This window comes from Moschus berezovskii, chromosome 21, assembly GCF_049115385.1.
Source record: "Moschus berezovskii isolate FMDL1 chromosome 21, NW_MosBer_1.0, whole genome shotgun sequence".
Lineage (NCBI taxonomy): Eukaryota > Metazoa > Chordata > Mammalia > Artiodactyla > Moschidae > Moschus > Moschus berezovskii.
Window position 1 is genome coordinate 1,163,483 of NC_142480.1, and position 24,396 is coordinate 1,187,878.

The 24,396-nt window shown below is 66.3% G+C and overlaps 1 protein-coding gene and 2 long non-coding RNA genes across 12 annotated transcripts in view; 2 read left to right on the forward strand and 1 right to left on the reverse strand.

Annotated features, from left to right (window-relative positions):
• Positions 1-76: 76 nt before the first annotated feature.
• Positions 77-2,507, forward strand: LOC148774465 (uncharacterized). The gene is made up of 2 exons (XR_016035717.1): positions 77-731; positions 2,113-2,507. It is a non-coding gene; the product is annotated as an uncharacterized LOC148774465 (long non-coding RNA).
• A 386-nt stretch (positions 2,508-2,893) lies between these two features.
• The window catches only part of INF2 (inverted formin 2), a 28,240-nt gene continuing 6,737 nt past the window's right edge, over positions 2,894-24,396 (reverse strand). The window contains exons 1-24 of one of the 9 annotated variants that reach the window (XR_016035716.1): positions 21,482-21,686; positions 18,266-18,665; positions 16,990-17,105; positions 16,760-16,919; positions 16,279-16,312; positions 15,386-15,527; positions 14,402-14,543; positions 13,568-14,239; positions 13,029-13,174; positions 12,892-12,953; positions 12,193-12,295; positions 12,014-12,099; positions 11,406-11,506; positions 10,592-10,662; positions 10,391-10,498; positions 10,006-10,076; positions 9,221-9,341; positions 8,512-8,676; positions 8,302-8,404; positions 8,036-8,197; positions 6,802-7,434; positions 6,339-6,398; positions 5,673-6,253; positions 3,827-5,571 (exon numbers count right to left, since the gene is read on the reverse strand). Coding sequence is in view for 8 of the 9 variants with exons in the window: in XM_055418645.2 (XP_055274620.2) it covers positions 6,340-6,398; positions 6,802-7,434; positions 8,036-8,197; positions 8,302-8,404; positions 8,512-8,676; positions 9,221-9,341; positions 10,006-10,076; positions 10,391-10,498; positions 10,592-10,662; positions 11,406-11,506; positions 12,014-12,099; positions 12,193-12,295; positions 12,892-12,953; positions 13,029-13,174; positions 13,568-14,239; positions 14,402-14,543; positions 15,386-15,527; positions 16,279-16,312; positions 16,760-16,919; positions 16,990-17,105; positions 18,266-18,665; positions 21,482-21,568 (3,744 nt within the window). In the remaining variant the exon portion in view is untranslated. The other 8 variants (XM_055418645.2, XM_055418647.2, XM_055418646.2 and 5 more) reach the window with 8 other exon arrangements.
• LOC148774466 (uncharacterized) lies at positions 21,817-22,474 on the forward strand. 2 transcript variants are annotated; one of them, XR_016035718.1, is made up of 3 exons: positions 21,817-21,933; positions 22,070-22,238; positions 22,355-22,474. It is a non-coding gene; the product is annotated as an uncharacterized LOC148774466 (long non-coding RNA). The 2 variants fall into 2 exon arrangements; XR_016035719.1 differs by having other exon boundaries at positions 21,824-21,922.

Genomic DNA, 24,396 nt, shown 5'->3' on the forward strand with positions numbered 1-24,396 from the left:
GGGGCGGGGCCGGGGCGGGCTCCCGGGCGCCGTGACGCGCCGCCTGGACCTCGGGGCCGCCGGTCCCGCCCCCGCCGCCACCCGGGGCCCGGTGGGGCCGCGCGCCCGGCCGCGGGGCTCGCGGGCCAGAGGCGCGCTCCGGGGTCCCTCCCGCGCTGCCAGGCTGGAGCGACCCGGGCATGCTCCTGGGGGCGATCGCGCTCGTCCTCCCCGTGGCGGGGCCTGGGCCCGGCGAACCCACATTTGGGGGTCCAGAAACAGCGGGGTGCCCCCCCCAGGGCGGGCGTGCAATTTGCCCAAAGGGAGCTGCGTCTCTGCGTTCCGCGCGGGCGCTCTGGGCGCGCACCTGCCCCGCAGTGAACCCGGGACCCCGGCCTGGCGCGGGCGCCCTCTGGTGGCCACAGAGGAGACGGCCGGTCCCCTCGTCCATCCGCTTGGGCGGGGACTCCCCTTGCCTGTCGCAGGGCACCCCGGCATCAGCAGGCGGGCTCCATCCATCCAGGAGTGCGGCTGCCCTCCAGCTGCCCTCGGTTCTCAGGGCTGTGAGTCCAGGGAGAAGCGACGGTGTTCTCAGGTCACCTGGCCGGCACAGGAGAGGGCGGCCCCAGTTCTCACTGGCCACAGTGGGTCTCTTGGAGACCCCACCCCAAAACTTTCTTCCTGCTCCGCCTGTGCAGAGACTTGGCGCCCAGAGACGGTGCACGTGTTCTGCTGGGCTCCCGTGTTACCAGGTGAGTGCACTGCAGCCTGCACACCCTCGGTGGACTTGGGCTTGGACATGAGTGGCCCTACAAGTCATAGAAGCGCCAGGGTAGGCCCCTGGGGGTAGGAGTGTCTATGAGGCCCCTGCCCCGGGGCTGGGAGCCAGTACCTCTAGTTCCTTTCCTGGGGCACTTTTGGTACGGAGGAGCCCGGAGTCTGCCCGCTGGCTTCTGTCCAGGGCTCAGAGAGCCGCAGAGCTCCCTGGGCTCCCAGGCCCGAGGCAGGGGGAGACCAGACACTCCCTGCCTGCTCTTGTCACACCCTCGTGGGGGGTTAGGGATTCAAGTCTGAGGGGGGTATCTGCGCCGCCCCATCCTCCCCCTCCCTTCCCCCCACCCCAGCCTCATCCCCTGGGCTCCTGGGCAGAGCCAGGCTCCGACCCTGGGCAGGTCGCTTGACCCCTGTGTCCGAGTCCTTCTTCTCTCACACGGGGGCACCACGGGTTGCAAGTCGGGTGCCAGGCCTCCCTCGGAGACGGTGACAGGACGGGCAGTGCTTCTACCCCTCCACTGCCGGGCCACCCACTCTGGGAATCCGCCGGAGCAGCTGCAGGAGGGCTGGGTGCAAGGCTGCGAAGGCTGAGGGTGGGCGAGCCACGGGGTGCGGCCGGGGGCGCAGGGTTTCGGGAGTGAGGGCGTGGGAGGCGGGCGTGTCCCTGCTGAGGGGGCGGGACCGTGGCGGGCGGGGCGGGGGTCTCCTCTTTGTCTCCGGATGCAGCGGTGGAGCATCAGGATGCCCACTGGGAGCCTGGAGATGGCTTCGGTGACATCATCTTCAACAGGGACGTGGTGGGGTGCTTCCCTGTCACTGGTGCTGAAGGGCCCGCTCGGGGACTGCCGGCCTGAGCCCTGCACGGGGGAGACCCGGGGCTCCGGGCCAGCAGGTGTGAGACGGAGGCCTGGGGGGGCCAGGGGAGTGCCATGGGGGTTCAGACAGGCTCCAGAGCCAGGTGCTGGCCGAGGCACCCGCTCCCCCAGGCCCCGGTCTATAAATAGCCAGCATGCCTGGGGGTGGGGGGAGTTGGGCTTTTCTATAAATAGCCCTGTCCAGGCCTGGCAGCTGGGTCCCAGCCAGTCACACGGCCCAGCCCGAATTAGAACGCTGCCTAGCAGGAGCCCTGCAGGCGGCGGGCCTGTCCCCACAGAGGGGGCAGCACAGGGCTCGGGGCTTGGGGGGCACGTGTGTGACCTCACTGCACACCGCACATGGTGCCCCAGGACACACACCTCTGAACCTGGAACAGCACTGGCAGGAATGAACACTGGTGCAGATGCTTTGGAACACAGTTTGGCAGTTTTTTAAAAAGTTGAATATAACACCTGGCATGTGACCCAGCCATTCTTGTCCTAGGAATCAGTCCCTGAGCAATGAAGATGGACTTGCAGAACACAGACATTCACAGTAGCGTGGCTCACAGAGCCTCGCACGGAGACTGCCCGAGTGTCCACGGACAGGAGAACGGACGGACAGAGTGTGTCTGTACACCAGAACGTCACTCAGCCACATTAAAGAATGGGTTCCTGACACACTCTGCACAGCTGAGTCTCCAAGTCACGCTAGGTGAAGTAAGCCCGTCACAGAAGGCCACGTACTGTCTGATTCCGCTCAAGTGAAATGTCTACGGAAGGTCAACACATAGCAACAGAAGGCAGTGCAGCGGCTGCCGGGGCTGTGGGGAGGGGGAATGCGGGAGCTTCAGGAGGAGGACGGAAATATTCCAAAAATAGATCGTGACGACTGCAAAACTTGTGAATCTGCTGAAAAGGCAGCTGTATTACACACACAATGGGCAACGTTTACACGTGTAAGTTACGGCCTCTTGGGGCTATGCTCGTCTCACCACGGTGCTGGTGTCTGCTTACCGTCTGCCCTGCCCCTCTCCCAGGTCTCTGTGGTGGCAGGGAGGGCCCCGCCCCGGGCCCACCCCGCCCCCTCCATCCCCCACCCGCACAGCCGCCTTTCTGCTAATGCAGCCAGCCCCCCAGCCAGCCACCTGCCCCTCTGTTCCCACCTATTCCTCCCTTCCTCCACCCACCTGTCCATCATCCGTCCATCCATCCACCCACATCATCACAGCTGTTGTGATCACACCACTTTCACCCCTGAGTTGTACACACATCACAGTCCCTGCTGGGCTAGCCTTGTTCTTTATTGGCCAAAGTTTCTCCAGTCTTGGGCGCACACACACAGAGGGTGGGGGCAGTGCCAGAGGCCCACAGGGTCAGTGAGGAGAGACGGCAGCCCCTCTGGCCTCTCGGCCCGGACCCTGGCCTCCCCTCGGCCCAGTGGGACCTGGAGGAGCGGGCAGCAGCTGCAGGCCGGGTGTCTTGCTGACGAAGGGACCCCAAGGGCAGCTCCCTCTGCACCTCAGGGCTGGAGGTCGGGGATGGTGCCGACTCCACGGGGTTCTCCCTCTTCTGAGTGGAGGGGCCCTGGCCCTCCCGCATGCGGCCAGGCAGCCTGCCTCTGCCTGAAGGCCCTGGTCCTCTCACCCACCTGCCTGTCCCCAGCTCAGCCACACAGAACGGTAGAAGCCCACAGATCATCCCACTTCAGTTAAGAACGACTGCTCCAGCCCGACTGAGCGAGCTGGGGGCAGAGCTGTGGAGTGGGGGCTCCCGTCCTCCCTGACTCCGTCGCTTCGGGGGGGCAGGTCTGTGAGGGCCTGTCCCCAGGGGAATCTGGGAGCCAGGTCACAAGCTCGGGGTGCCCTGGATGCAACCACTTGACCTGCCCCACCAGGCGGCCGTGTGGGGGCCGTGGTGCATGCGGTGGGGGTTGGGCCCAGGCAGTGGCATTTAGAAAGCAGACCACGAGGGCAGGGGCATGCAGGCAGGCCACGGGGGTGCCGGGGGGTGGGCCCCAGTGCCCGTGGGGGTCCTGGCCTCGACAGCCCGAGGCTCCGAGAGGCCACGGCACAGGCCGGGTAAGGCACGGAGTTTGGGTTTCCCAGGGGCTGGCCCCAGCCTGGCCCGGGCGGGGGCCCTCGCCCAGCAGCTTGTCCGGCAGCCCAGCTGTGCCTCCTCTCACTTGGCTCTGGACCTGGGCCTGAGGCCTGTGGGAAGAGGAGAGGATGTGACTAGGGCGGCCTGGCCGGGGGCCGCGGCACAGCGCCCACCTCAGAGGCCCCAGGCTCCCACCATCTGCTTGGCACCCTTGCCCAGTGGGCGGCACTCCGTGTCCCAAGGTCCGCTCTGACCACGGGCCCTTTCTCTGGAGCAGCGAGGCACCCCCAGGTGGCAGGTGCCAGCTGACCCTCAGCAGGTCGGCTCCCGTCCACCCGTCCGGCCTGGGGTCGCCAGGCAGGCCTCTCGCCTCCGAGACAGGCGGGTGGGGTCTCCATGGTGTCCTGTCCCTGAGTCCCATCCCGTCCACTCTCTCCGGCCCACTGTCGCCGGCTCTCCCTGGGGCTCTCTCGGCCACTTCTCCACCAGCCCCTCGGTGGGGGCCTCCTGCGGTTTTTCTGCTCCATCCTCAGGGCACCGCACTCCCCTGGCCCCCAATTCTGGCTCCTGCCCCCCGCAGGGCCGCTGCATACCCCACGCCCTCCACGCTCTTGCCTGGCTGTTCCCCCCAAAGGCCCTGCGCTCCTGGCCACCACGGAGCCAGGCAGCACGGGGCGTGAGTGCCAGTGCTCGGAAGAGACTGATGGAAGACAACCGGGGCATAAGCAGACGGTCAGTCACCCCACTGGGCCTGTGCCACGAGGACCCGGCAGGCAGGGCCCGGCCGGCGGGGCCGGCAGATGGAGGGGACGCGGCTGTGCTTAAGAAAGGACCCGAGGAGGCGGCCTGATGCCACTCGCCCCGTGGGCACGGGCGCACTGCAGCGTGGGCACAGACCACCCGCCCCCGACACTGCCCAGCAGGGAGAGGGCAGCAGGGAAGCTTGTGGGAGGAAGGACGGAACAGAAACCCAAGTGAGTGCCACCCCTGGCCTCGCCCACCCCAGAGCAAAAGCCCTGCTCGGGCAGCGGAGGGTCCGCCAAAACCACCGGCTGACCTCTCAACTGGTGTCCATGCCGCTAAGCACGGAGAAGATGGGCCCGCGAGCCCCTCCCGCAGGGCTCTGGGGAGGACTCCTGTCACTGGGTGTGGGTCCTGCCCTCAACGCAATCTGACCCGGCGGGGGATGAACAGGGTGCCCCGAAGTAACCTGCGTCTTCCGCGTCACACAAGACGGCGGGGCAGGGGAAGGACTGGGCGTGCGGGCCCGGCAGGACCTCAGTCCAAAAACGCAAAGTAGCGGCCACACGGGCAGACGGAGGCGCGGGGCCGCCCTGAGGCCACAGGGGAGGCCGGCTCACCGTCCAGGTGTATGGGGGGAACGGCCCTGACCTGGGAGCCAGGGACGAGCCCAGGGGTGGCGTGTCCTGACGACTCAAATTGGTCTGTGAAGTTGCGTGCGGAAGGGGTGTGGGTGGGAAAAGGAAGCAGATGTTAGCAGTTTTCCTATATTTTGCATGTTTTTTAAATTTCAAGGTGAAGAGTAGATGGTGTCCATGGGGACCTCCTTGCAAGTTTTCCTTCAACTTGAAGTTTATTTTCCAAACAAAAAGCTGGGGAGACAAGGAGGAGGGAGCACTTCCTCCCCTCCTAACCTGGGGATGAGGGGCCCGTGGCTGCTGGGGGTGGGGGGAGCTCGAGGGAGCTCAGACCCTACACTGGGCTCAGTAATCTTCGCCAGACAGCGGTCACCTGTGGCTGCTGCCCCCAAACCCACAGACGCACCCCCCAAGGTCCCCCACACCCAGGGCCAGCAGCTGGGGCTGCAAGGCCAGATCCTGGCCCTGAGGGCCATGCAGGGCTCCTGTAAAGTGAAAGTGGGTGTGTCAAGAGTGGACAGCCAGCTGGGAACCCGCCAGGGAGGGAAAGGCTGTGCCCCGTGGTCAGAGCTGCCCTGGACCATACCCATGCCCCGGCCGCCAGCGCCTGCTGGACCTCGCCTCGAGTCTGGGGGGCGGGAGGTGCGTGGAGACCCAGGGCCGCCCTCGCGCAGCTCCGGACCCCGCAGGCCCCCAGTCCCCACGTCCGATCACGGTCCGCAGCCCAGGCCGGGGCACGGCGGGGACCCAGGCCTGTTGCTCTGGTCACACCTGTGAGCCTCGTCAAAGACCCCAACTGGCCCGCCCACTCAGGGGTCCCAGGAGGCCTGGAGCCCGTCACCAGGGAGGCACCTACAGACCCTCTCCCGAGGTCTTCTCCCCCTTAGAAGGAGGCCCGAGCATCCCCTGCAGGGGCGTGTGGCTCACACCAGGGCCAGAGGAGGGTGCCCTGAGGACAGACTCGGGGAAAGGGGACGCCCTGGGGGCGGGAGTGAGCCAGCCGCTCAGGCAGGGGGACCTCTCTCCCGCCCTCAGGGCGCCGAGCCCCGTTCACCCGTCTGCGAGGCGGCGGCGGTCTCATCGCCCCAGAAGAGACGAGAAGGCAGCTAAGCGAGGCTCTGAGAGGGCGGGAGGGGAAGCCGGGCGCCAGGAGGGTCCTGGGGAGGGCTGGGGGCAGCGGGTTAGTGTTGAGGAGGCCGGCAGGCCTGCCCCTGCCGCCACCGTTAGTGCTGAGCGCCAGGCGGGTACCTACCTCACTGGATCACACAGAGCCTTTTTGTTTTATTATCGTCAGGGTCGGGGGCAATCTCTGCTTCCAAATAAAAGAAACGGGCTCAACAGCTCGTCCCTCAGAGCGACCCAGGACTCAGAGTTGGGGCTGGGGCCGTGTGGACGCCGAGCTGAAGTACAGCCATGCCCCAGGCCCCCTGCCAAGCCTGGCTGGGGCTGGCACCACCAGGCAGAGGTAGTGGGTTAGGGGTGCAGCCGCCGGGCGGTGCCCTCCCAGGACAGAGGCACTGCTGTCTCCTCTGCGGCAGGACCGGAGAAGTGGACTCGCCCACTCCCGGGGGCAGCGGCTGGCCTCAGGGGGAGGTCCAGGCCCCGGTGTGGGATGGACGAGCTCGGACCACGCCTCGATGCCCCCAGCCCTGCTGACTCGCCCGCCCAGTACCCTTGCTCCGCAGGACGGGGAGGGACAAGGGGACCTGAGTTACCTTCCTGGTTCCTGGAGGGGCGTTTCTTCCTCCGTTTGCCTGTGCCCTTCAATGTCCGGCCCTGAGCTCTGGGGAGGGTGCTAGACCCTGAGTCAGTCACGGCGTCCTCGGAGAAGGACCTGTCCAGGGAGGTGTCCAGCGCGGAATCTGGGGCTGTGAGCTCCCCGTCATCGTCCTCATCAGGGCCTGCAGCGGGGAGGCCGGCACGGCAGCCCTGGGCAGCTGCGTCCTCTGGGCCTTCACCTGTGCTGTCGGCCTCAGCCTGGTGGGCACCCAGCGGGGTCGTGGGCTTCTCAGCCTCTTGGCTCAGACCCATGGTTTTGGGGGGCTGGTCACTGAAATCGAGGGGCTTCAGGGCTTGAGCATCTCCCAGTACCACTGGCCAGGCCCCTGCAGGGGACTGGGGACCCTGGGGGTCCTCCGTGGGCAGGAAATCACTGGCATCTGTATACCAGGAAGAGCGCCTCTCCAGGGGCCCAGGGCCACCCATCTCTGATGAGTCTCCAGTGGGCTGGTGGCTGGTGGGAGCGGCATCCGCGAGGTCCCAGCCCCGGGGCTCCCTGGCAGCTGCGGAGTCCAGACCAGGCTCAGAGGTGGGGGGGCTGGTACCTCCCACGGGGTCCCTGGAGGCGGCTGTGGAGGAAGTACTTGTCAGGCCCCACCCCGAGGGATGCCAATCCCCAGGGCCCTGTTCAGGAGGTCCCAAGTCAACACCGCCCGTCCTGCGAAGCCCCCTCCCTGGGAAGCCTTCCCCAGTGGTCGAGTGGGTTCCCACAGGGCAGGCCTGGGCCCTGGTGTCCACAGTCTGTACCCAGCATGGGGGATCAGGGCACACTGGGCCCACGACGATGACATATGTCACCCCTGCCCCCAGAGCCCCAAAGGCAGCCTGCCCAGGAGTGGAGGGTCCCACCCCAGGGCCTCATCCCGCCTCCCCCAGCCACCTCAGAGCCCCTCTGAGCCCCAGGGCACATGTCAATGAGACCATTGGCCCAACTCTCCCGCCTGCCTGGGGGGGAGGGGATGAATGGCTGTCACAGCAACCAGGGAAGCCTCTGTTGCAGCAGAGGTGTGTGCAAGGATCACAGGGGTGAGGTGTCCCTTATCTCACGGCAACAAGGAGGAGCGGCGGGCTCTCCTGTGCAGTCAAGGAGGGCTTCCCGGGGGAAGGGAGACGCTAGGCTACAAGGGTGGTGGGAAGGGAAGGGTGAGCGGAGGCGGTGGAGGGTCTCACCAGGTGCCGTGTTCCTCGGGGCGTCTGTGGCGGCTGCCCTGCTGGCCGCCTCTGCGTCCCCTCGGCCGCGGGCCGTCTTACGCAGCTGGAAGCCCTTCCTGATGTCAGCCAGCAGGGCGTCGATGACACAGACCTCCTCCTGCTTCCCGCCTCCTCTCCTGGCTGAGGAGCCCAGACACCCTCAGCGACGCTGCCCGGGGCCCCCAGAGCCCCCGGGAGGGAGGAAAGGCCACAGCCCGGCCCGCCCGCTCCCCCGCGCGCCTCACCGGCCTTCCCGCCCTCGCCCGGCGGCCTGCGGGCCTCCTCCTCCGCCAGCTGCCGCTTCCTCCTCTCAGCCTTGGCCGCCTGCTCCTTCCGGTCCCTGTTCTCCTGCGGGACGGATCAGCCCGTGACCCCCCAGGCCTCCGGCGCCCCAGTTCCGCCTGCCCTGCTCGGGGACAGCGGGCCGGAAACCCACCACACATCCTCCCACCCACCTTCAGGGCGCGGAGGAAGAGGTCCCGGAAGGTCTTCATGGTGCTGAGCGTGTCCTCCAGGGACAGCTGCTGGGCGTCCTCGCACAGGTAGCTGGCCAGCTCCAGCTGCTTCTGCTCGATGGCCTGGAACACCTCCTCCAGCGCCTGCGAGTCTGTGATACTGGCCTGTGTTTGGGGAGGCGCGGGGCGGGGGTCAGCGCCTGCGATGGGAGGGGTCAGAGGCCTGCGGTGGGAGGGTCAGGGGCGGGGTCAGAGGCCTGCGGTGGGAGGGGTCAGAGGCCCAAGATGGGAGGGGTTCAGGGGCGGGGTCAGAGGCCTGCGGTGGGAGGGTCAGGGGCCTGCGGTGGGAGGGGCCGGGGTGGGGTCGCGGGGTCAGGGCCCCACCCACTGTCACAGCAGATGCCTGCTCTGGAGCCTCTGGAGCGCTAGGTGCGGCCACAGCAGGACGGCCACTAGCACAGGCTCTGCAGGCAGAGTGGTCGCCGGGGCTTTGCGTGCCGGGGGGCTGAGCCCTTCAGCCCATCAGGCGAGACCCCTGAGCCGCGGAAACTGCCTGGGGGCCAGGGGCAGGCGCTCTTCTCCTGTGGGAGGTCCCCGCTCTACCTCCCTCCTCCCCACGCTCACCCGGCTCGCGCTCCCACCTTACAGTAGACCCCAGGCCCGGCAGACACCCCAACCCTGGAAGGGGCTGTGTCCGCCCAGCGCTTGCCTGGAGGCGGTGGGTGTACTGCTCCTGCACCTCCGGGATGGAGGAGGACAGCTTTCGTTCCATCTCCAGGAGCTTCTTCAGGTTACCGCTGGACTCCGAGCGGATGGCTTCAAGGTTGATTCTGAAGGCGCCAGAGGGCCCACTGGGTCAGTCGAAAGCCGCTGTCCAGCCTTGCTAGGGCAGCACGGCCCCCGGACAGCACACCCTCAGGAACAGTGGCCCCCGACAGCACATTGGCTGCCAGAGGTGCGTCAGGGGCTGCAGAATGGGCTGAGCAGTGTGGGGTCAAACGCCCACCTGAGAAGGTGCTGGGCTGGTGGTGTCAGGACAGTGAACCTCACGGCTCAGCCTGCCCGCCTTGCCTGACTCTCTGCAAGGCTCAGCCTCCCCAGGACCAGAGAACCTTCCATGGTGGCATGGAGCCGGGCCGGCCAGTGCTGAGTGTGGACGCTGCCCTCCCAGAGCCGCCCCTGGGCTATGTGACCCCACAGACCTGACCCTACCTCCCGGGGCCTCAGCTTCCCTGCCTGTACAATGGCGGCAGCATGGACACATTGTGAAAGGGGTCCATGCTAGACCAGCCCCTGGTATGACTGTGGCTGGGTCACTCCCCTTCCCCCGAGGTCACGCAGGGACAGGCCATAGTGGACACAAGGTCCTGTCCCAAAGTGGGATGACCATCAGGCAGCAGATTCGGGGTCCAGAGTGGTGCCCCAGCATGGGAGCAGCCTGATTGAGCCCGGCAGCACTGGCCAGGGTGTGGGCGGGGGAGGGGAGGCGCCTACCCTGCAGCTCGGGCAGGCAGCTCCAGGTCCTGGGGTAGCTGCAGGAGGTCGGGGTGGCTCTCCTCCACTTCCTGCAACACGATGTGTCCAGTGAGGCCCATCGAGGCCACACACCCAAGGCCGCCCTGCAAGCCCCACCCTCGGCAGCTCTGGCCCACGTCCCTCGGGAAACCCTGGCACCTTGAGCCTCCAGGGCCTCCCTTGGGCCTGACTGCGATTCTCACGGTTTTGCTGTCCCGGGGATGCGGAGGGATGGGGGCTGGTCAGAGTGGGTGTGGGCTGCAGGGCGGGCAATGCTGCACAGGGGAGACCTGGGGGGCTGGGCGGGGCCTCCAGGGCCTCTGGGCACGTGTGCTGCACCCAGGAGGCCCACCCACCCCGGTACCTCCAGCACATGGTGCAGCAGTGTGACCCGGCTCTGCTGGGACTTGGTCTCCGTGAGCTTCAGCAGCGTGCTCATCTTGAAGCCGTCGGCGTCCCCGGTGTGGCTGCCCTGTGAGGGGAGGGGGGGAGGGAGTCTCGGCCTGGTGGAGGGGCGGGGGGCGGGGGTCTGGGAGCAGGGGCCGGCTGGGTGCCGTCGACTCACATAGTTCAGGAAGTTCCCGATTTTCAGGATCAGCTGGCAGAAGACGGGCAGCCGGTGACTGGTGAGCAGGCCTGCGGGACAAGGTCGCTTCATGCCTCCCCCTGGCCTGGTCCCCAGGCTCCGCCCAGGGTGGGACAGGGGCGCGGGGCACAAGGGAGGGGCAGGGCAGTGGAGCCCTGACCCCAGGAAGCTTGGGGCACGCTGACGGCAGTGCTCCCTGAACCTCACTGCCCGTTCTGTGGGCGACGACGCTGAGGGGGCCTTCTGGAACCTGCGGCCACCTTGGCTCTCGGCTCTGTGGTCGAGGCGACAGGGACATCCCTGAGTGCGTGCCCAGCAGAACCGGGCTGTGCCTCGGCGGTCAGGCCCGTCCATGTCCCTGCCATGCAGTTGTGGTGACCCCCTGGCTCCTCGTTCAGGGAAAGCGGTATGTGTGCATGCGTGTATGAAAGCATGTGCATGCGTGTGGGGACCTGTGTGTGTGAGAGAACACGTGTATACACACGTCTGCGTGTAGCGCGTGCGTCTGGGTATGTACACGCGTGTGCGCGTGCGCACCGGTCAGTGTGCATGCACGTGTGCAAGTGTGCGAGCGTGTGGGTGCTTCTGAGCGCGAGCACGAGTGCACACGCGCATGTGTGTATGTGTGAGAGCGTGTGTGTGGGTGTGAGTGCGTGCCCACATGGCGTGGGCACAGTGGCTGTGCATGCATGGCGCAGACCTCAGGACTGGGCGGTGGTCCGTGCGGAGGGGAAGCTCAGCACCCACAGGCGCCGTCCGGGGCCAGCCCGCCCAGCCTCGCGTCCGCACTCACTCTCGCAGGCGGCGAGCAGCAGCTGGGCCTTGGGCCGCACCATGTCCAGCACGACGGCCGTGCCCTCGCACAGCAGCATGCACTCGATCCGAAGCTGGTAGCTGGGGCGGCAGAGCAGGAGTTCAGGCTCCAGGGGCCCCATCCACCTGCCTGGGGCCCGCAGGGTCCTCTCAGCTGCTGGGGGTCTCATGGCCTGGCCTGGTTCAACATGCACATTCCCGGGCCAGGCCCCAGATGGGATCTGGCAGGACTGGGAGGGCTCAGCAAGGGCGCTGTGGACAAGCCCCCAGGTGCCGAGGACAAGGGCAATAGCCCTTTGTGGGACAGTCCCCTCCTAGAGCAGGGGGGTCACACAGGAGGGCCTGGGCCGGCCTGCAGGAGGCCACAGAGCCCTGCCCACCGCCCACCCCCACGACGTCCCTGGCCTGGAGGAAGGCCTGGACCCCACAGGGCTCCTCGGAGGGCCCTGAGGCTGGGGGCCGCACCAGTGATGTCTGCCCCTCTTCACGGAACCCCAGGTAGGGGTCTGCACAGCCCTGCTCTCTGCTCTGGGCCTGGGCCCAGCTCCTGCCCTCAACCCCTGCCCACCCCGGGGGCTGCCGGCTCACCAGGGGACGCCCAGCAGGAGGAGGTAGAACTGGTCGGCGCTGGCGAGCCGGGCCTGGTCCTCCACGCAGGAGCGCAGGTTCTCGATCTGCGGGGGGCGCCCACGTGTGCTGTGCAGCCCGCTCACAGCGCAACTCTGCGTGGAGCGGCCCGCACGCACCGGTCACCCCCGCGTGCTCACCTCGTGCTTCTCCGGAAGGAGCTTGAGGAGCTGCTTGAGGACCTCCACGTCGAACTTGGTGCTGTCCCCCACCCGGATCATGGCGGTGACCTCCTCGTTGGAGCTGGAGGGGCGAGAGGGTGCAGGTGGCCGAGGATGGCACGAGCCACGGCCCTCGGCCTCCTGGGACCCTGCCCGCCTGGGGTGGCCCTGAGCCCACAGCCCCACGCCGGTCACAGCAGGCTTTCTCCCTCCACCTGGGGAGTCTCAGGGCACAGAGAAGGTGGGCCACCTGCCCAGGTTGCAGCTGAATGATGCACTCCCCAGCTGCCCGAGCGCCCCCTGCCTCCTCCTTCCGGGGGCTGCTCAGGACACAGGGTGAAGGCTCAGCGGTACCCAGTGAGATCCTGGGCAGGGCACCTGCCTCTAGGAAGCACTCAGGTTAGGGAGGCAGGGCCAGGTCCTCAGCCCGCCGCGGCCACCACCCATCTGTGGCTTTAGGGGACCCCTGCCACTCTCTGGGTCTCATATTCCCCAGGGAGGCTGGACTGGTGGTCTCCAGGGCCCTCAGCGGGGATCGTTTGCCGCTATTGTCTGACTGCTGTCCAGGGATGGGGTGTGCACTTCCCAGGGCGGCCTGCAGAGGGCACTGCTGAGCCCAAGATGGGCCACAGCAGAGGCTGGGCTTCTGACCCAGTCATCCAGATCCTGGATGCTCACCATTTAAACTGCTTCAGGAAGATGTTGAGGTTCAGGCTCTTCTTGGAGTCCAGAAAAGTGATCTGCGAAACAACCCCAGCCGTCAGTACCTGGAGGGCGGCCATGGAGCCCTGTCCAAGCCCCGGCCCCATCCCTACCTCCTTGGGCTCCTTCCTGGCCGGGGCCACCGCCTGCTCCTTGGGTTTGGCCGTGGGGAAGGAGAAGAGCCGTTCGATGCTGGAGAAGTCGGGCTCCACCACCTCGGCGTCGGGGCTACTCAGCGTCGCCCACATGGAGCTGCGCTCTGCAAGTGAGAGGCCTCCAGTCAGGCTCACACCTGCTCCCCAAGTCCAGGGGCAGGTGGTACAGGCCTGGAGGGCTGCCCTGCCTGGGGCCCAGCCCAGGGCAAGCATTCAGCAGGCACTTGATAAATGCCCAGCCAAAGAAGCCCTCCAGTTGATGCCATGCCATTTATGTGCGTGCGGGTGCCCAGGGCCCCGTGTCCAGGCTGGCCGGCGACCTGGCCTCTAGCCACCCTTGGCCTTGACCTTCTCTCGGCATCAGCACGCCCAGCCCCTGAGCCCGTGCACTGCAGGGGCCCAACAGAGACACGCCAGCCTCCAGGGGTTGTGGGGGCGACCCCTGACCTGTCCCTGCCCCCTGTCCTGGGAGGGAAGCCGTGGGGGCCGGGCCTCACCGCGGGCCACACTGGACGGCAGCTTCTGCCAGTTCAGCTTCTTCATGCGCAGGGTGGGAGGGTTCACGCACCGGTGGCGGGGGACCCAGGCTGAGCCCAGGCCAACGTCCACCTGGGCCGTGATGATCTCCTCCACGCCGCCCGCGGCAGGGGGCCCGGAGACGCTGGGCAGGGGCGGTGGCGGGGGCGGGCCCCCCAGGCCCGGGAGGGGCGGTGGGGGCGGTATGGTCCCAGCAGAGTTAGGCAGTGGGGGTGGCGGGGGCGGCGGTGGGAGCGAGGGGAAAGCGGCCCCCATGCTCGGCAGGGGCGGGGGTGGCGGCGGGGGAGGGAGAGGAGGGGGAGGGGGTGGCGGAGGGGCCGCCGTCGCGGGGCCAGGCAGCGGGGGCGCCGGCGGGGGCGGGGGGCGCTCCAGCTGCTCCGGGGCTGTTGGCTGCGGTGCCGGCCCGCGCTCGCCCTGGACGCTGGCGACGAGCGGGTTGGTGAGGGCCGTGGCTGGCTGCTGGCCTCCCAGGCCTGCCGTCGGGGCGCCAGAGTTTTGCGGGGAGCTGCCCCTTTGGCTCTGGCCAAGGTCAGCCTGCGTGCTCTTGTGGGCCTTGTCCGGGGAGCGGGGGCGGGGCCTCCCCTTGATGGACAGGAGGCGTTCAACCATCTCTTCCAGGGTGCACTCTTGGCCTGGGGTGGGGACGTCCGGGCTCAGGATGGGTTCTGGGGCCAAGGCTGGCCTCCTCCACCCGAAGGCCAAGAACCCTGTCTGCCCACCCGGCTGGGGTCGGGGAGGGGGACGCAGACTGGGGCTGCGGGCACGGAGCTCCTCCCCCAGCCCTGCCGGCTCACCATCAGTGGCCAAGAGCACCGCCCGGTTCACCAGGCTCTCCAGGGCCTCCCAGAGCAGCTGGCTGGAGCGGAGGCTGGGCTCCAGGTGCAGGAGGCCCTGCAGCACGGACAGCAGATGGACAGATGCCGGGGAGCAGCTCACCTGGGGGGGCGGGCAAGGCGTGTGGGTCAGCGGGCGTCACCTCCCTGGCCGACAGCCGCTGGCCTCCCTGCGAGTGTCCACGCCGTCGCCACCCTATGCCCCCGGAGTTGGTGGTTTAGTCGCTCAGTCTTGTCCAGCTCTTTGCAATCCCATGTACTGTAGCCCCTGCCAGGCTCCTTTGTCCATAGGCATTTCCCAGGCAAGAATACTGGAGTGGGTTGCCATGCCCTTCTCCAAGGGATTTTCTCCACCCAGGAATCGAATCCAAGTCTTCTGCACTGCAGGCGGAGTCTTTACCAACTAAACTACAAGGGGAGTCCCAGTAATGAGCCTGAGTTAGGGCACCCCGATGGGCACACTGGTGACATCAGGGGCTGGGTCAGCGTGTGGGGGCTGCCCGTGCCCCATGGGGTGTTAGCAGCGCCCCGGTCCCCGCCCACTGGAAGCGCCCCTTCCCAGGGTGACAGCCCCACCGTCTCCAGCTGTTTCTGGACGGCCCCCGCGGACCCCAGCCTCTGGCTGAGAGCCGCCAGGTTCAGTAAAGACGGGGCCTCGGCTGGATTGGAACTCAGCTCCGTCTCAGCCTCACTCATCCCAGTGTCCCCTCGGACCACCCCGCAGTGGCCGGGCTGCTAGGCCCAGGACCACGCAGCCACCCTGTCCAGATGGGTCCCCACCTCAGGCTCTGCCTCTCCAGTCCCCCACCCCTGTCGGCTTGGGGGTGTGGCTCCGGAGCTGCCCCAGGCCCAGCAGGGCGGGGTGTGACGGGGCGGGACACAAGGCCCCTTCCGAGCCCTGGGCCCCCACCCAGAGTCCTGGGAGGCGCTGCCCACTGCGCGCACCTTGTGGAAGAGTGCAGAGAAGACCTCCTGGTGGCTGTTGACGTCGATGCCACCGAAGGTCCGCAGCAGCTCCTCCTCGTCCTCGTCCTTGGCCTCCCTGAAGGCCTCGAGCTGGATCAGCAGGTCCCCGTCCTCCAGGTCTCTGGGGTGGGTGGGGGTGGGGGCCGGGGAGTTCAGCTGGCTGCCCCCCCACGCCAGCCGCCCACTCCCTGGACAGACTCGCAGACCACCCTGATCAGGGCCTGTGGTTCCCACAGCAGGGGCAGGGGGGCTGTGGTCTGTCGGGTGGGCTTCTCCGGTCAGCCCCACACCCCTGGGACAGGAAGCGTGAGTTCTCACACTTGCAAGGAGAGACTGCGCGGCTGTGCTGCGTGGGGAGGAGGGCGGGGGGCACCAAGGCCTCTGGGGGGCCCGCCGAGCCTCGGCGCTGGTCTGAGCTGGGGTGCTGTGCCCACCAAAGCCAGCCCTGACTGGTCCTCGCATCCAGGCCTCTCTCTGCTGAGGCCAGTTCAGCACCAGTCACATCAGCTGGGAGCCTCCTCGTGGGGTGGCCTCCCGCCCTCTCCCCTGGGGGGAGCGTGGTCCTGGTAAGGACCAGGATGGGGTTCTCAGCCACATGGGCTTCTTTAAACGTCGACTGATAAATAGTGTAAGTGTGTCCCGTGTGATAGCTGGGACAAACGCTGACAGAACGGTCTGGGTACACTCCAGTTTAACCGGGCATCCTGTATTAAACCCGGGAACCCTGGTTCTGGGGCAGCTGCCGGCTGCTGGGGTAATTCCGCAGGCTGGGTCCATTGGGCCTGGCCCAGGAGGGGTGGGCCTGTCAGGCCTACTCCACGCCCACCTGGAGATGCTGCTCGGGAGCCGGGGGGAGGTGCGTGGGGACTCACCGCAGCCGTGTCAGGACGTCCAGCAGCTGCAGCCCTGGGAAGGGACAATCGGGTCACCGGCACGTGGGACACCTTCCCCGCTGCCCTTTCCCGGGGCTCACTCCCACCACCCACAGCACCGAGCTTGTGGGGCAGGAGGGGAACCTGCTCCCTCGGGTCGCTGGAGGCATGGGGCTCTGGGAAGACTGGACTGGACACACGTGGTACCCAGTGAACGGTCACACCACAGCCAGCAGGGCCAGGCCTGGATGGCAGCCCGCCCGCCTGCCCCCCTCCACGCGGCAGCCTTGCACCGAGATCCATCCAGGGCTACCATCCAGAGGTCCTGAGGCCGTGTCCACTTAAGGGAACAGGAGGGCGGGAGGCTCTCCAGGCCCAAGCATAGCCCGCCCCTGGGGCCCTGGAGAAGGGCAAGGGGCATCGCCCCAGAAGTGGCAGCGTGGGCCAGGTGGCCAGGGCCTGGCGCGGAGGTGGAGGTTACCAATGAACTCGCTGCGCAGCTGGGCACGGGTGCGGACGTCCTCAGGGCCAAGGATGATGGCGTTGACCACGCTGAGCAGGGTGACTACGTAGGGCACGTTGTCGCTGTCCGAGAGCTCGCTCATGACGACGCTGAAGCGGTACTGCTGGCTGCACACCGTCTGCGGGGGGTGGGGGCAGGACTCAGCACGCCCCCGGGCTCCGGTCTGGCCCCCGCCGTGCCTGCCTCACCTTGTAATGGTCCAGGGCGTCCAGGGTCAGGGCGTGGCCCTCGGGCGAGTAGATGCACAGGGCGGCCAGCAGCTCAAACACCTGCTTCTTGACCATCACGTTGGACGTGTCCAGAGCTGCCGGGGGTAAGGGCCTCTCAGAGGGGCTCGGGCCCCCCCTCCTCCCGGTCCTGCCCTCCCCCTGCCTGCACCCGCTGCCCGGCCCTGGCTCCCACCCTGCAGCTGCCAACCTGCTGGGCTGGCAGAGACCAGGGCCCACTGCCCACATCAGGCACTGGTCTCTGGACATGCTGGCCGCCCCCAGGACCCCCAGAAGGGGTGTGGAGGCAGGCGTGGCCCCAGTCACTGGGGTTCTACTCCCGATGGCCCTCAGGTCTAAGCTGGGGGCTCTCGGCCCAAGGCCCACACCGGCACCCCTCCCGGCGCTGAGCCCATGTTTTCTCCAAACTTAGAGCAACCGTGTTTATGACTAACAGCTCACGAGGCCTCCTTGTCCCCACGGGCCCCTGCCTCCCACTGCATTCCCGGAGCTGGGGAAGTTCTGGGGGTGTTTCTTGGCTGACCCTGCTGAGACTAAGGCACAAAGGACTGTGCAGACGGCACCAGCCGGGCCTGGGCCGGGTGGTCTGTGGTTCACTCCCCTACATGGGCCCTGCCCGCCCTGCAGCCCCAGGCATCAGTGGGAGCAGCACAGCCTGGCAGGCAGAGCGTTCAGTGACCACCTGGGCCCACCTGGGGTCTCCCCCAGGTTGGGGACGAAGTCTGGCCACAGCCTAGAGAGACTCCCTAAAAGAGGTGACAGTTTGAGCCCAAGCTCGGAGGGTGAGCAGGACTCGGCCGGCACACGTGGGCACCGCAGCCTGAGTTGGGGAGGAGGCGCCCCCCCAGGAGGCCAGTGCAGGGGGGTGGGGGTGGAGAATGATGCCCGCAGCGGGGCCCAGACCTGAGGAGCTGAGCCCCGGCTGAGGCCGAGGAGCTCGAAACCAGGCAGAGTGGGGTGGGAGGCCCCCTCAGATGGACATGTGTTTCTGATCCAGGTGACTCCGACTGCCATGGGGTGGACGGGGCCTCAAGGCCAGAGAAGACTCAGGCTGGGGCCGAGACTGGGCTAGCACCGGGCTGGGCGGAAACGCGGGCGACTGGGTGCAGCTGGCGGAGGACCACGGCTGCAGAGGGTCCCGGCTTCAGACTTGGGCAGACGGGAAACTGGCTCCTCCTCCAGGAAGCCCGCCGGGCCGGCCCGCCCCTCCCACCCGCATGCGCCCGCGGGGCCTCACCCAGGGAGAGCTGGCGCACATAGGCCTGGTTGCTGAGAATGTACTGGATGCCCTCCTGGGAGTTCATGACGGCGCGCACGCAGCTGACGCACGTCAGCTGCAGGAGGGCGTCGGAGATGCGGGCCACACCGCGGCCCGACAGGCGCGCCAGGGCCTCCAGCAGCAGGTCCAGGCCACTCTGCTCCAGGAACTGCACCATCCAGCCGCCGTCGCTGCCCTCCAGCCGCTTGCGCAGCCCCGAGTAGTTGACCACGGAGGGCACCTGCAGCAGCCGGATGCAGAGCTCGGGCTCGGCGCTCTCCAGGTTGGCCTCCGTGGGGTCCGAGTCCTGCGGCCCCAGCTTCTCCTTCAGCGCCGCCCACTTGCGCTGCGCGCCCTCCTTCAGCGACATCTTGCTCAACTGCGGGCGGGAGGAGACAGCTGTGAGCCCGGGGCCTACAGGGCATCCGCAGCCCAGCGAGGCGGGGGCAGGCGGTGTACTCTGCTCTGTGTCTCCACCCGCCGACCAAGGACTCGCCTGCTGACGCCCGGGGACCCGCTGTGCTGGCGATCCCTCATCCCGCCAGGCCTCCCGCTGACCAGGGGCCTCCCCTGTGCCAAGCACCTCTTACATCTCCGCCTCGGTCGTCATAGCAACCAAGGATGCCGCACCCCTGCCCTCACTGGTAGGCACCAAGACCCCAGGAGGACCCACTGGCAGGAAGGCCACTGACCCCGCGGTGCTCAGGCAGCAGAAATGGTGTCTCTGGGGCTCCTTCACCTGGGCCCCAGGGTGCTCCCCTGCCCAGTGGACAGGCTCAGATGGGGATAATAGGGTGGGCGGGGACAATTCCACACCCGGGGCATTTCCAGACTGCCCACAGCACCAGGAATGTGGCTGGCTCCAGGGTCACGTCCAAGGTCCACTCGATTCCAGGCACGACCAGGGACCTCTGGGGAGCAGCCCTGCGAGGCCCCACAAGGTCCACTCGATTCCAGGCACGACCGGGGACCTCTGGGGAGCGGCCCCAGCTTCTGTGGGCCCCACTCTGTCAGTCAGTGTGCAGGGGGCAGGGACCAGTGTCCCCCAGGCCCGGGGCTCTCGGACACTGACCTGGATTCAGCTACAGGAAGTCTGATCGCTGCCCAGAGAACATCCCCCAGAGGGTGGGGGGTGGCCCAGGTCAGGACATTCCCAAACACTCCCTTCTCAGAACAGAAGAGTGGGACAGGCTGGGAGTCTCTCTGTGTCATCACTAAAACTGGTTAAGTCCCTCTCCTGGGGCCCGGGGCTGTGATGTGGGCCCCAACCCGAGTCCTGGGACTGGCCCAGAGGGTCAGAGGTAGCCCAAGCTCTTCTGTGACCATGTATGGTCTTGTATTTAGCATGTGAGCAAAGCAGCGTGGAGCTGCTGGGCTGGAGGCCCAAGGGGCAGGGCACGGTGACACCACCGCCCCTCATGCTGGGGGCCTCACACTGGCACTGTCCACCCTGACCCCTGACCTCCCACCACCCGTACCATGCCCCCCACTTCACAGGAGGGAAATGGAGGCAGCACCCAGGGGAGCAGGGTCACGCACGTGCCCAGGGTCCCAGAGATGGAAATGGCAGAGCAAGGCTGTGCCCCAGAAGGTGGCCTAGGGCCCTTGAGAGGCTGGCGTCCACTGTGGCATCACCTGAAAGGCTGCTCGCTCTGGCCAGTTATGGGGGAGACCCTGGGGACCAGCTGGGGTCATGCAGGAGACAGGCTGAGGGGGCCAACGGCCCAGGTGCCGATGCTGGGCAGGGCTCGGGGTCCCCGGCACTCGCTGTTCACCCCTGGAGGCCCTTCACCCCCGCCCCCAACCTGGGTGAGGGTCTTGGGTGTCCTCCCCTGTGAATTAGGGGACAGATGGGCCCCTGGGCCAGGCAGCTGACGTTTGTCAAATGGGAGCAGAACTGAAGTTTTGTCCTCAGTTCCACGTGAACGACGCCTGTTTCCCTCCCTCCACTGATATGGAGGGATGAACCAGCAGTGGGAATCTGCAGCAGCAAAAATAGACATGAGGCTTTTCTTAAACAGAAATGAGGCTTTCCTGATAAACGTGGAAAAGAAGGAAACAATGAACAGGCTGGGGGAGAAGTGTAAACAGGCCTAAAAGAGTTTAAAATCTTAGTTATTCTGTAACTGTTGCCACTAACAAACGCTCGTAGGTAGGCTTGTCCTTAGCAGAGCTAATTATTCTCTGACTTCACTGAACTGTGCTCTGCATCAGGCATTTCCTCCCCCTACATGCTCTTGCTATGCGTGCTTTTGCTGTGTTGCTTTAGTTGCTCAGTTATGTCTGACTCTTTGCAGTCCCATGGACTGTAGCCCGCCATGCTCCTCTGTCCATGGAATTCTCCAGGCAAGAATACTGGAGTGGGTTGCCATTTCCTTCTCCAAGTGATCTTCCTGACCCAGGAATTGAACCCTGGTCTCCTGCCTTGGCAGGTGGATTCTTTACCACTGAGCCACCAGGGAAGCCCCACACTTGTATCATTCTACATTTCAAAAAGATCAGGAGTCGCTAACTTCAGGGACACCAGACTTGGTGATGTCAGCTGAGTTGCTTGATGTCAGCTGTGACCATTTTGAAACTTTGCAAAAGAAAGGAAAAAAAAAAAAAGGCAAGACCTTCATGAGGTTACAAACCTCTCGTCTTCCCGAGAGGGGCGGCGGCGTTTCTGAGGCACTAGCCTCTGCTGCTGCTGAGTCAGTTCGGTCGTGTCTGTTCCCCTTTGCAAATAGTAAAGCTGCCCTTTTCTCTCCACCAAACTGTTTCCGTATTTCTTCTATTCGGCAGTAGTGGACAGGGAGCCAAGATTTTGACAACACCTGAGTTTCTCGGGCCTCCCCCCACCCCTCTGGGGGCCTCCTGGCAGTTCAGCAGCCCCTCCTCTGTCTGCAGGGGGACCCCCATCCCTCATCCTCCCCCCTGCCCTGAAGGACCCCTGGGTCCTTCCAGGAGGCAGACTGGCTGGGGGCGGGGAGGGCACTGACTGCTGTGCTCCCAGCTCCGGCCCTCAGCACACCCTGGCTGATCTGCTCGTTCTGGCCGAGCCTCAGGTCAGGATGCTGTAGCAGCTGGGGTGGGGGCATGCAGGATGTCCTTCAGCCCTCCCACAGGGGCCCCTGAAACGTGGACCCCGTACTGGACCCGGCCCACCCCACGACTGCAAGGTTTAACCCACCCTCCAGGCCCCCAGGCACTCACCCAGACACGCAGGACCTTCCGGCTGCCTCTGCCCACCCAGACTGGGCCCTGCCTCGGGCTGCCCCCCGCACTCCCCTGGCCTCTCATCGCTGCTGCCACCGACGTGCGCAGCTGCCCCTTGTAGGCAGCCTTGCGGTGTGGGGGAGGGGCACTCCCACCAGCTCAGTGAAGAGCCTGGTGGACAGACAGACCTCCGCACACACTGCCACCGGCTGTGGGTGCCGCTGCTTAAGGAGCACCCAGAGCTGACCCTCCCTTCCTGCCCCCGCCTCCCCTGGCCCAAGGCCCCGGCTGCCTGGCACAGGCTGGGCGAACACAGCGGAACTCTCCCAGGCCAGCACTCTGGCATCCAAGTGTGTCTCCAGCCAAGAGCCCCAGGGGTCCCCTGACACAGAGAAACAAGCTTCCAGAGGCCACCCGGTCACCAGAGCTGCCCCTCCGGTGCTGCCCAGGTTTCCCCACACACCCCTAATTCCCGGGGCCACGGGCTCACTGACCCGAAAGACCCCCCCCCGTAGAGGAGCCCCTGGGTCTGACGGGACGGGAAGCACGGCTGGTGACCAGCCTGGTCTGCCCACCTGATCCTAGGCCCTGTGTCCTGTGGCCGAGCTGCCCTGTCTGTCCGCCCCCGCCCCCCACATGCACTGAGCTGGTCAGAGAGGATGCACAGGGCTCCACTGGCCGCGGCCCACACAGCCCAGCGAGCACGGGGCATCCAGCTGGGAGAGCGAGTTCAGCTGGGGACCTGGAGGCTGAGGTGGGTGACTTTTCTCCCTCTGTGATGCCCACCAGGCTGCCAGCCTCGTCCAGGGTCCACCTGGTCAGGCCCCAGGCCAAGGACATCCTCCTAGAAATGTTCCAACCACTTTTCAGGATAAAGAGTGAATATGTAAATGGACTTCAGCCAGACCATATACGGAACTCTGACCCACAGCTGCAGCCGCCAGACCAGAACACCCGGCCGTCCCCACAGGAAGCAGCCCAGGATGCAGCCCGCTCCCTGTGGGCCAGACCTGCAGGTCGTCAGACCTCTATTTCTAGCGACAGCCCCGGAAGCCCTACGACGGCCCTGGGACATCCCCCCACAATAGAGGCTCCATCAGTAACCCACACCTTCCTGGGCTTTGTCCTCGCTTCCCACTGAGGACCAAGTCGAGAAAGCTGGACAGGACAGGACATCTCCCAGCCACCGCATGGGCGCCCAAGTCTCAGCCGTGCAGCTCCCTCAGGCCTGCAGCCCCCGTCAGGACCCGGGAAGCCCCCTCCTGTAAAGAAGCCTTCTATACACAGAAAATAGTTTAACACAGTAATACGTGTTATATAGTCAAGGGTGTGTAGGTAGCGTTCTATGGATACAGTAACCCCACGGCGGTGATTCCCTGGATGCTGCAATTCCGAATAAACAGCTTTGCCTGTTCCCTTCTGGGTGGTGGCTGAGCGTCTCTGCAGGGAATACTGGAGACTCAAGGAGGGAACCAACGTTACAGGCTGAGGGCGACGGCCCTTGGGGAAAACGCAGGGACACTGCGTGGAAGGCAGAGAGCCAGAAGGCGGGCTGCAGCGGGTTTTCATACTGAAACTGGGCCTGGCGGGCACAGGGCGAGCGCGCAGCGCTCTCACGGCTGTGGCCATTCAGTTCGTGGATGCCCGGCTCTCAGCCCTGGCCCTGCTCAGCCCCGGCCTGCCCTGTCCACTGGCTGAGCGCCCACCCTGCAGCCAGGCCGGCGCAGAGACCAGGGCTCCGAAGGACGGGGCCCGAGGGGCGGGGCCGCGTCGTGGCCGGGGGCGGGGCCGCGGCGCAGAGGGGCGGGGCCGCGGCGCAGAGGGGCGGGGCCGCGGCTGTGCTCTGGGTGGGGCCGAGGGGCGGGGGCGGGGCCGCGGCGCAGAGGGGCGGGGCCCGAGCTCAGGAATGTGTTCCCGGCGCTCAGGGCTCCCTCAGGCGAGGGCGTGGCCAGCCCGCCTAGGGCAGGGCCTGCGCCGGAATTTGGAATCAGCACCGCAGGCTGCAAGAGTCAGGGTCCGAGTTCAAGAGGCTCAGGCCAAACCCTGTCCCTTGGGCAACTGAAAGGTCGGTGCTTCAGCACCTCTTCCGTCTTCCAAGCAGTCCACCCCACCCCGCACCGAAACTACAGCGGACAAAGGGAAAGGCCCCGAGGCTCAGACATTAGTGGGACGTCGCCCTTAGATCCTTAGCGTTCATCTTTTTTCTTCCGTTTAACGTGGGGTGTCCTCTGGGAAGGGGTCATGCCTTCCCCTTCCGACTGGGGCTCTGGAAGATAGGGTTTCCCCTGAGCTTTTCCAGGGTCCACTCACTGATCTGGGTGTCCTGCTCACCAGCATCACCCAGCCCACACAGGCGCCACCTCCTCAGACACCCATCTGGCTCTCCTGCACATGGCCAGCCTGGCATGGTGATGCTGGCCCCTCCACCTGGGTGCCCTCATACCTGGGCAGTGGTGCTGACCGACAGGAAGCCATTACCTCTGCCTACAATAATCAAACTGTGTGTGTGTGTGTGTGTAGCAGGGGGCAGGGTCAAAGTTGGCCTCCCAGACCCCAGAGACCAGCCCCTGCAGATGGAGAAACGGAGCCGGGCAGACACTGAGCTGTGTCCTGGACACACTGAGCTGAGACTAGGAGGCCCTGGAGGGGTCCAGGGCCCACTGGGCTTTGAGCAGCCTGGTGGGTGGGCGGCCCAGCCACTGGACTGAGCCTCTCACCTTGTGGAAGTGGGTGAGGTTTTCTGTCCCGCAGTCCCTGTTAGTGAGGGGGTACAGGGTGAGGGGTCTGGGGCCGGGGCGGGGACTAGGGCTAAGGAAGGCACCTGTGACGGGGAACGGTTGCTTGCAGCTGGGGAGACAGCTTGGGGCAGCCCTGCCGGCATCAGCACTGAGCTGGAGTGCTTCTGGGCCCAA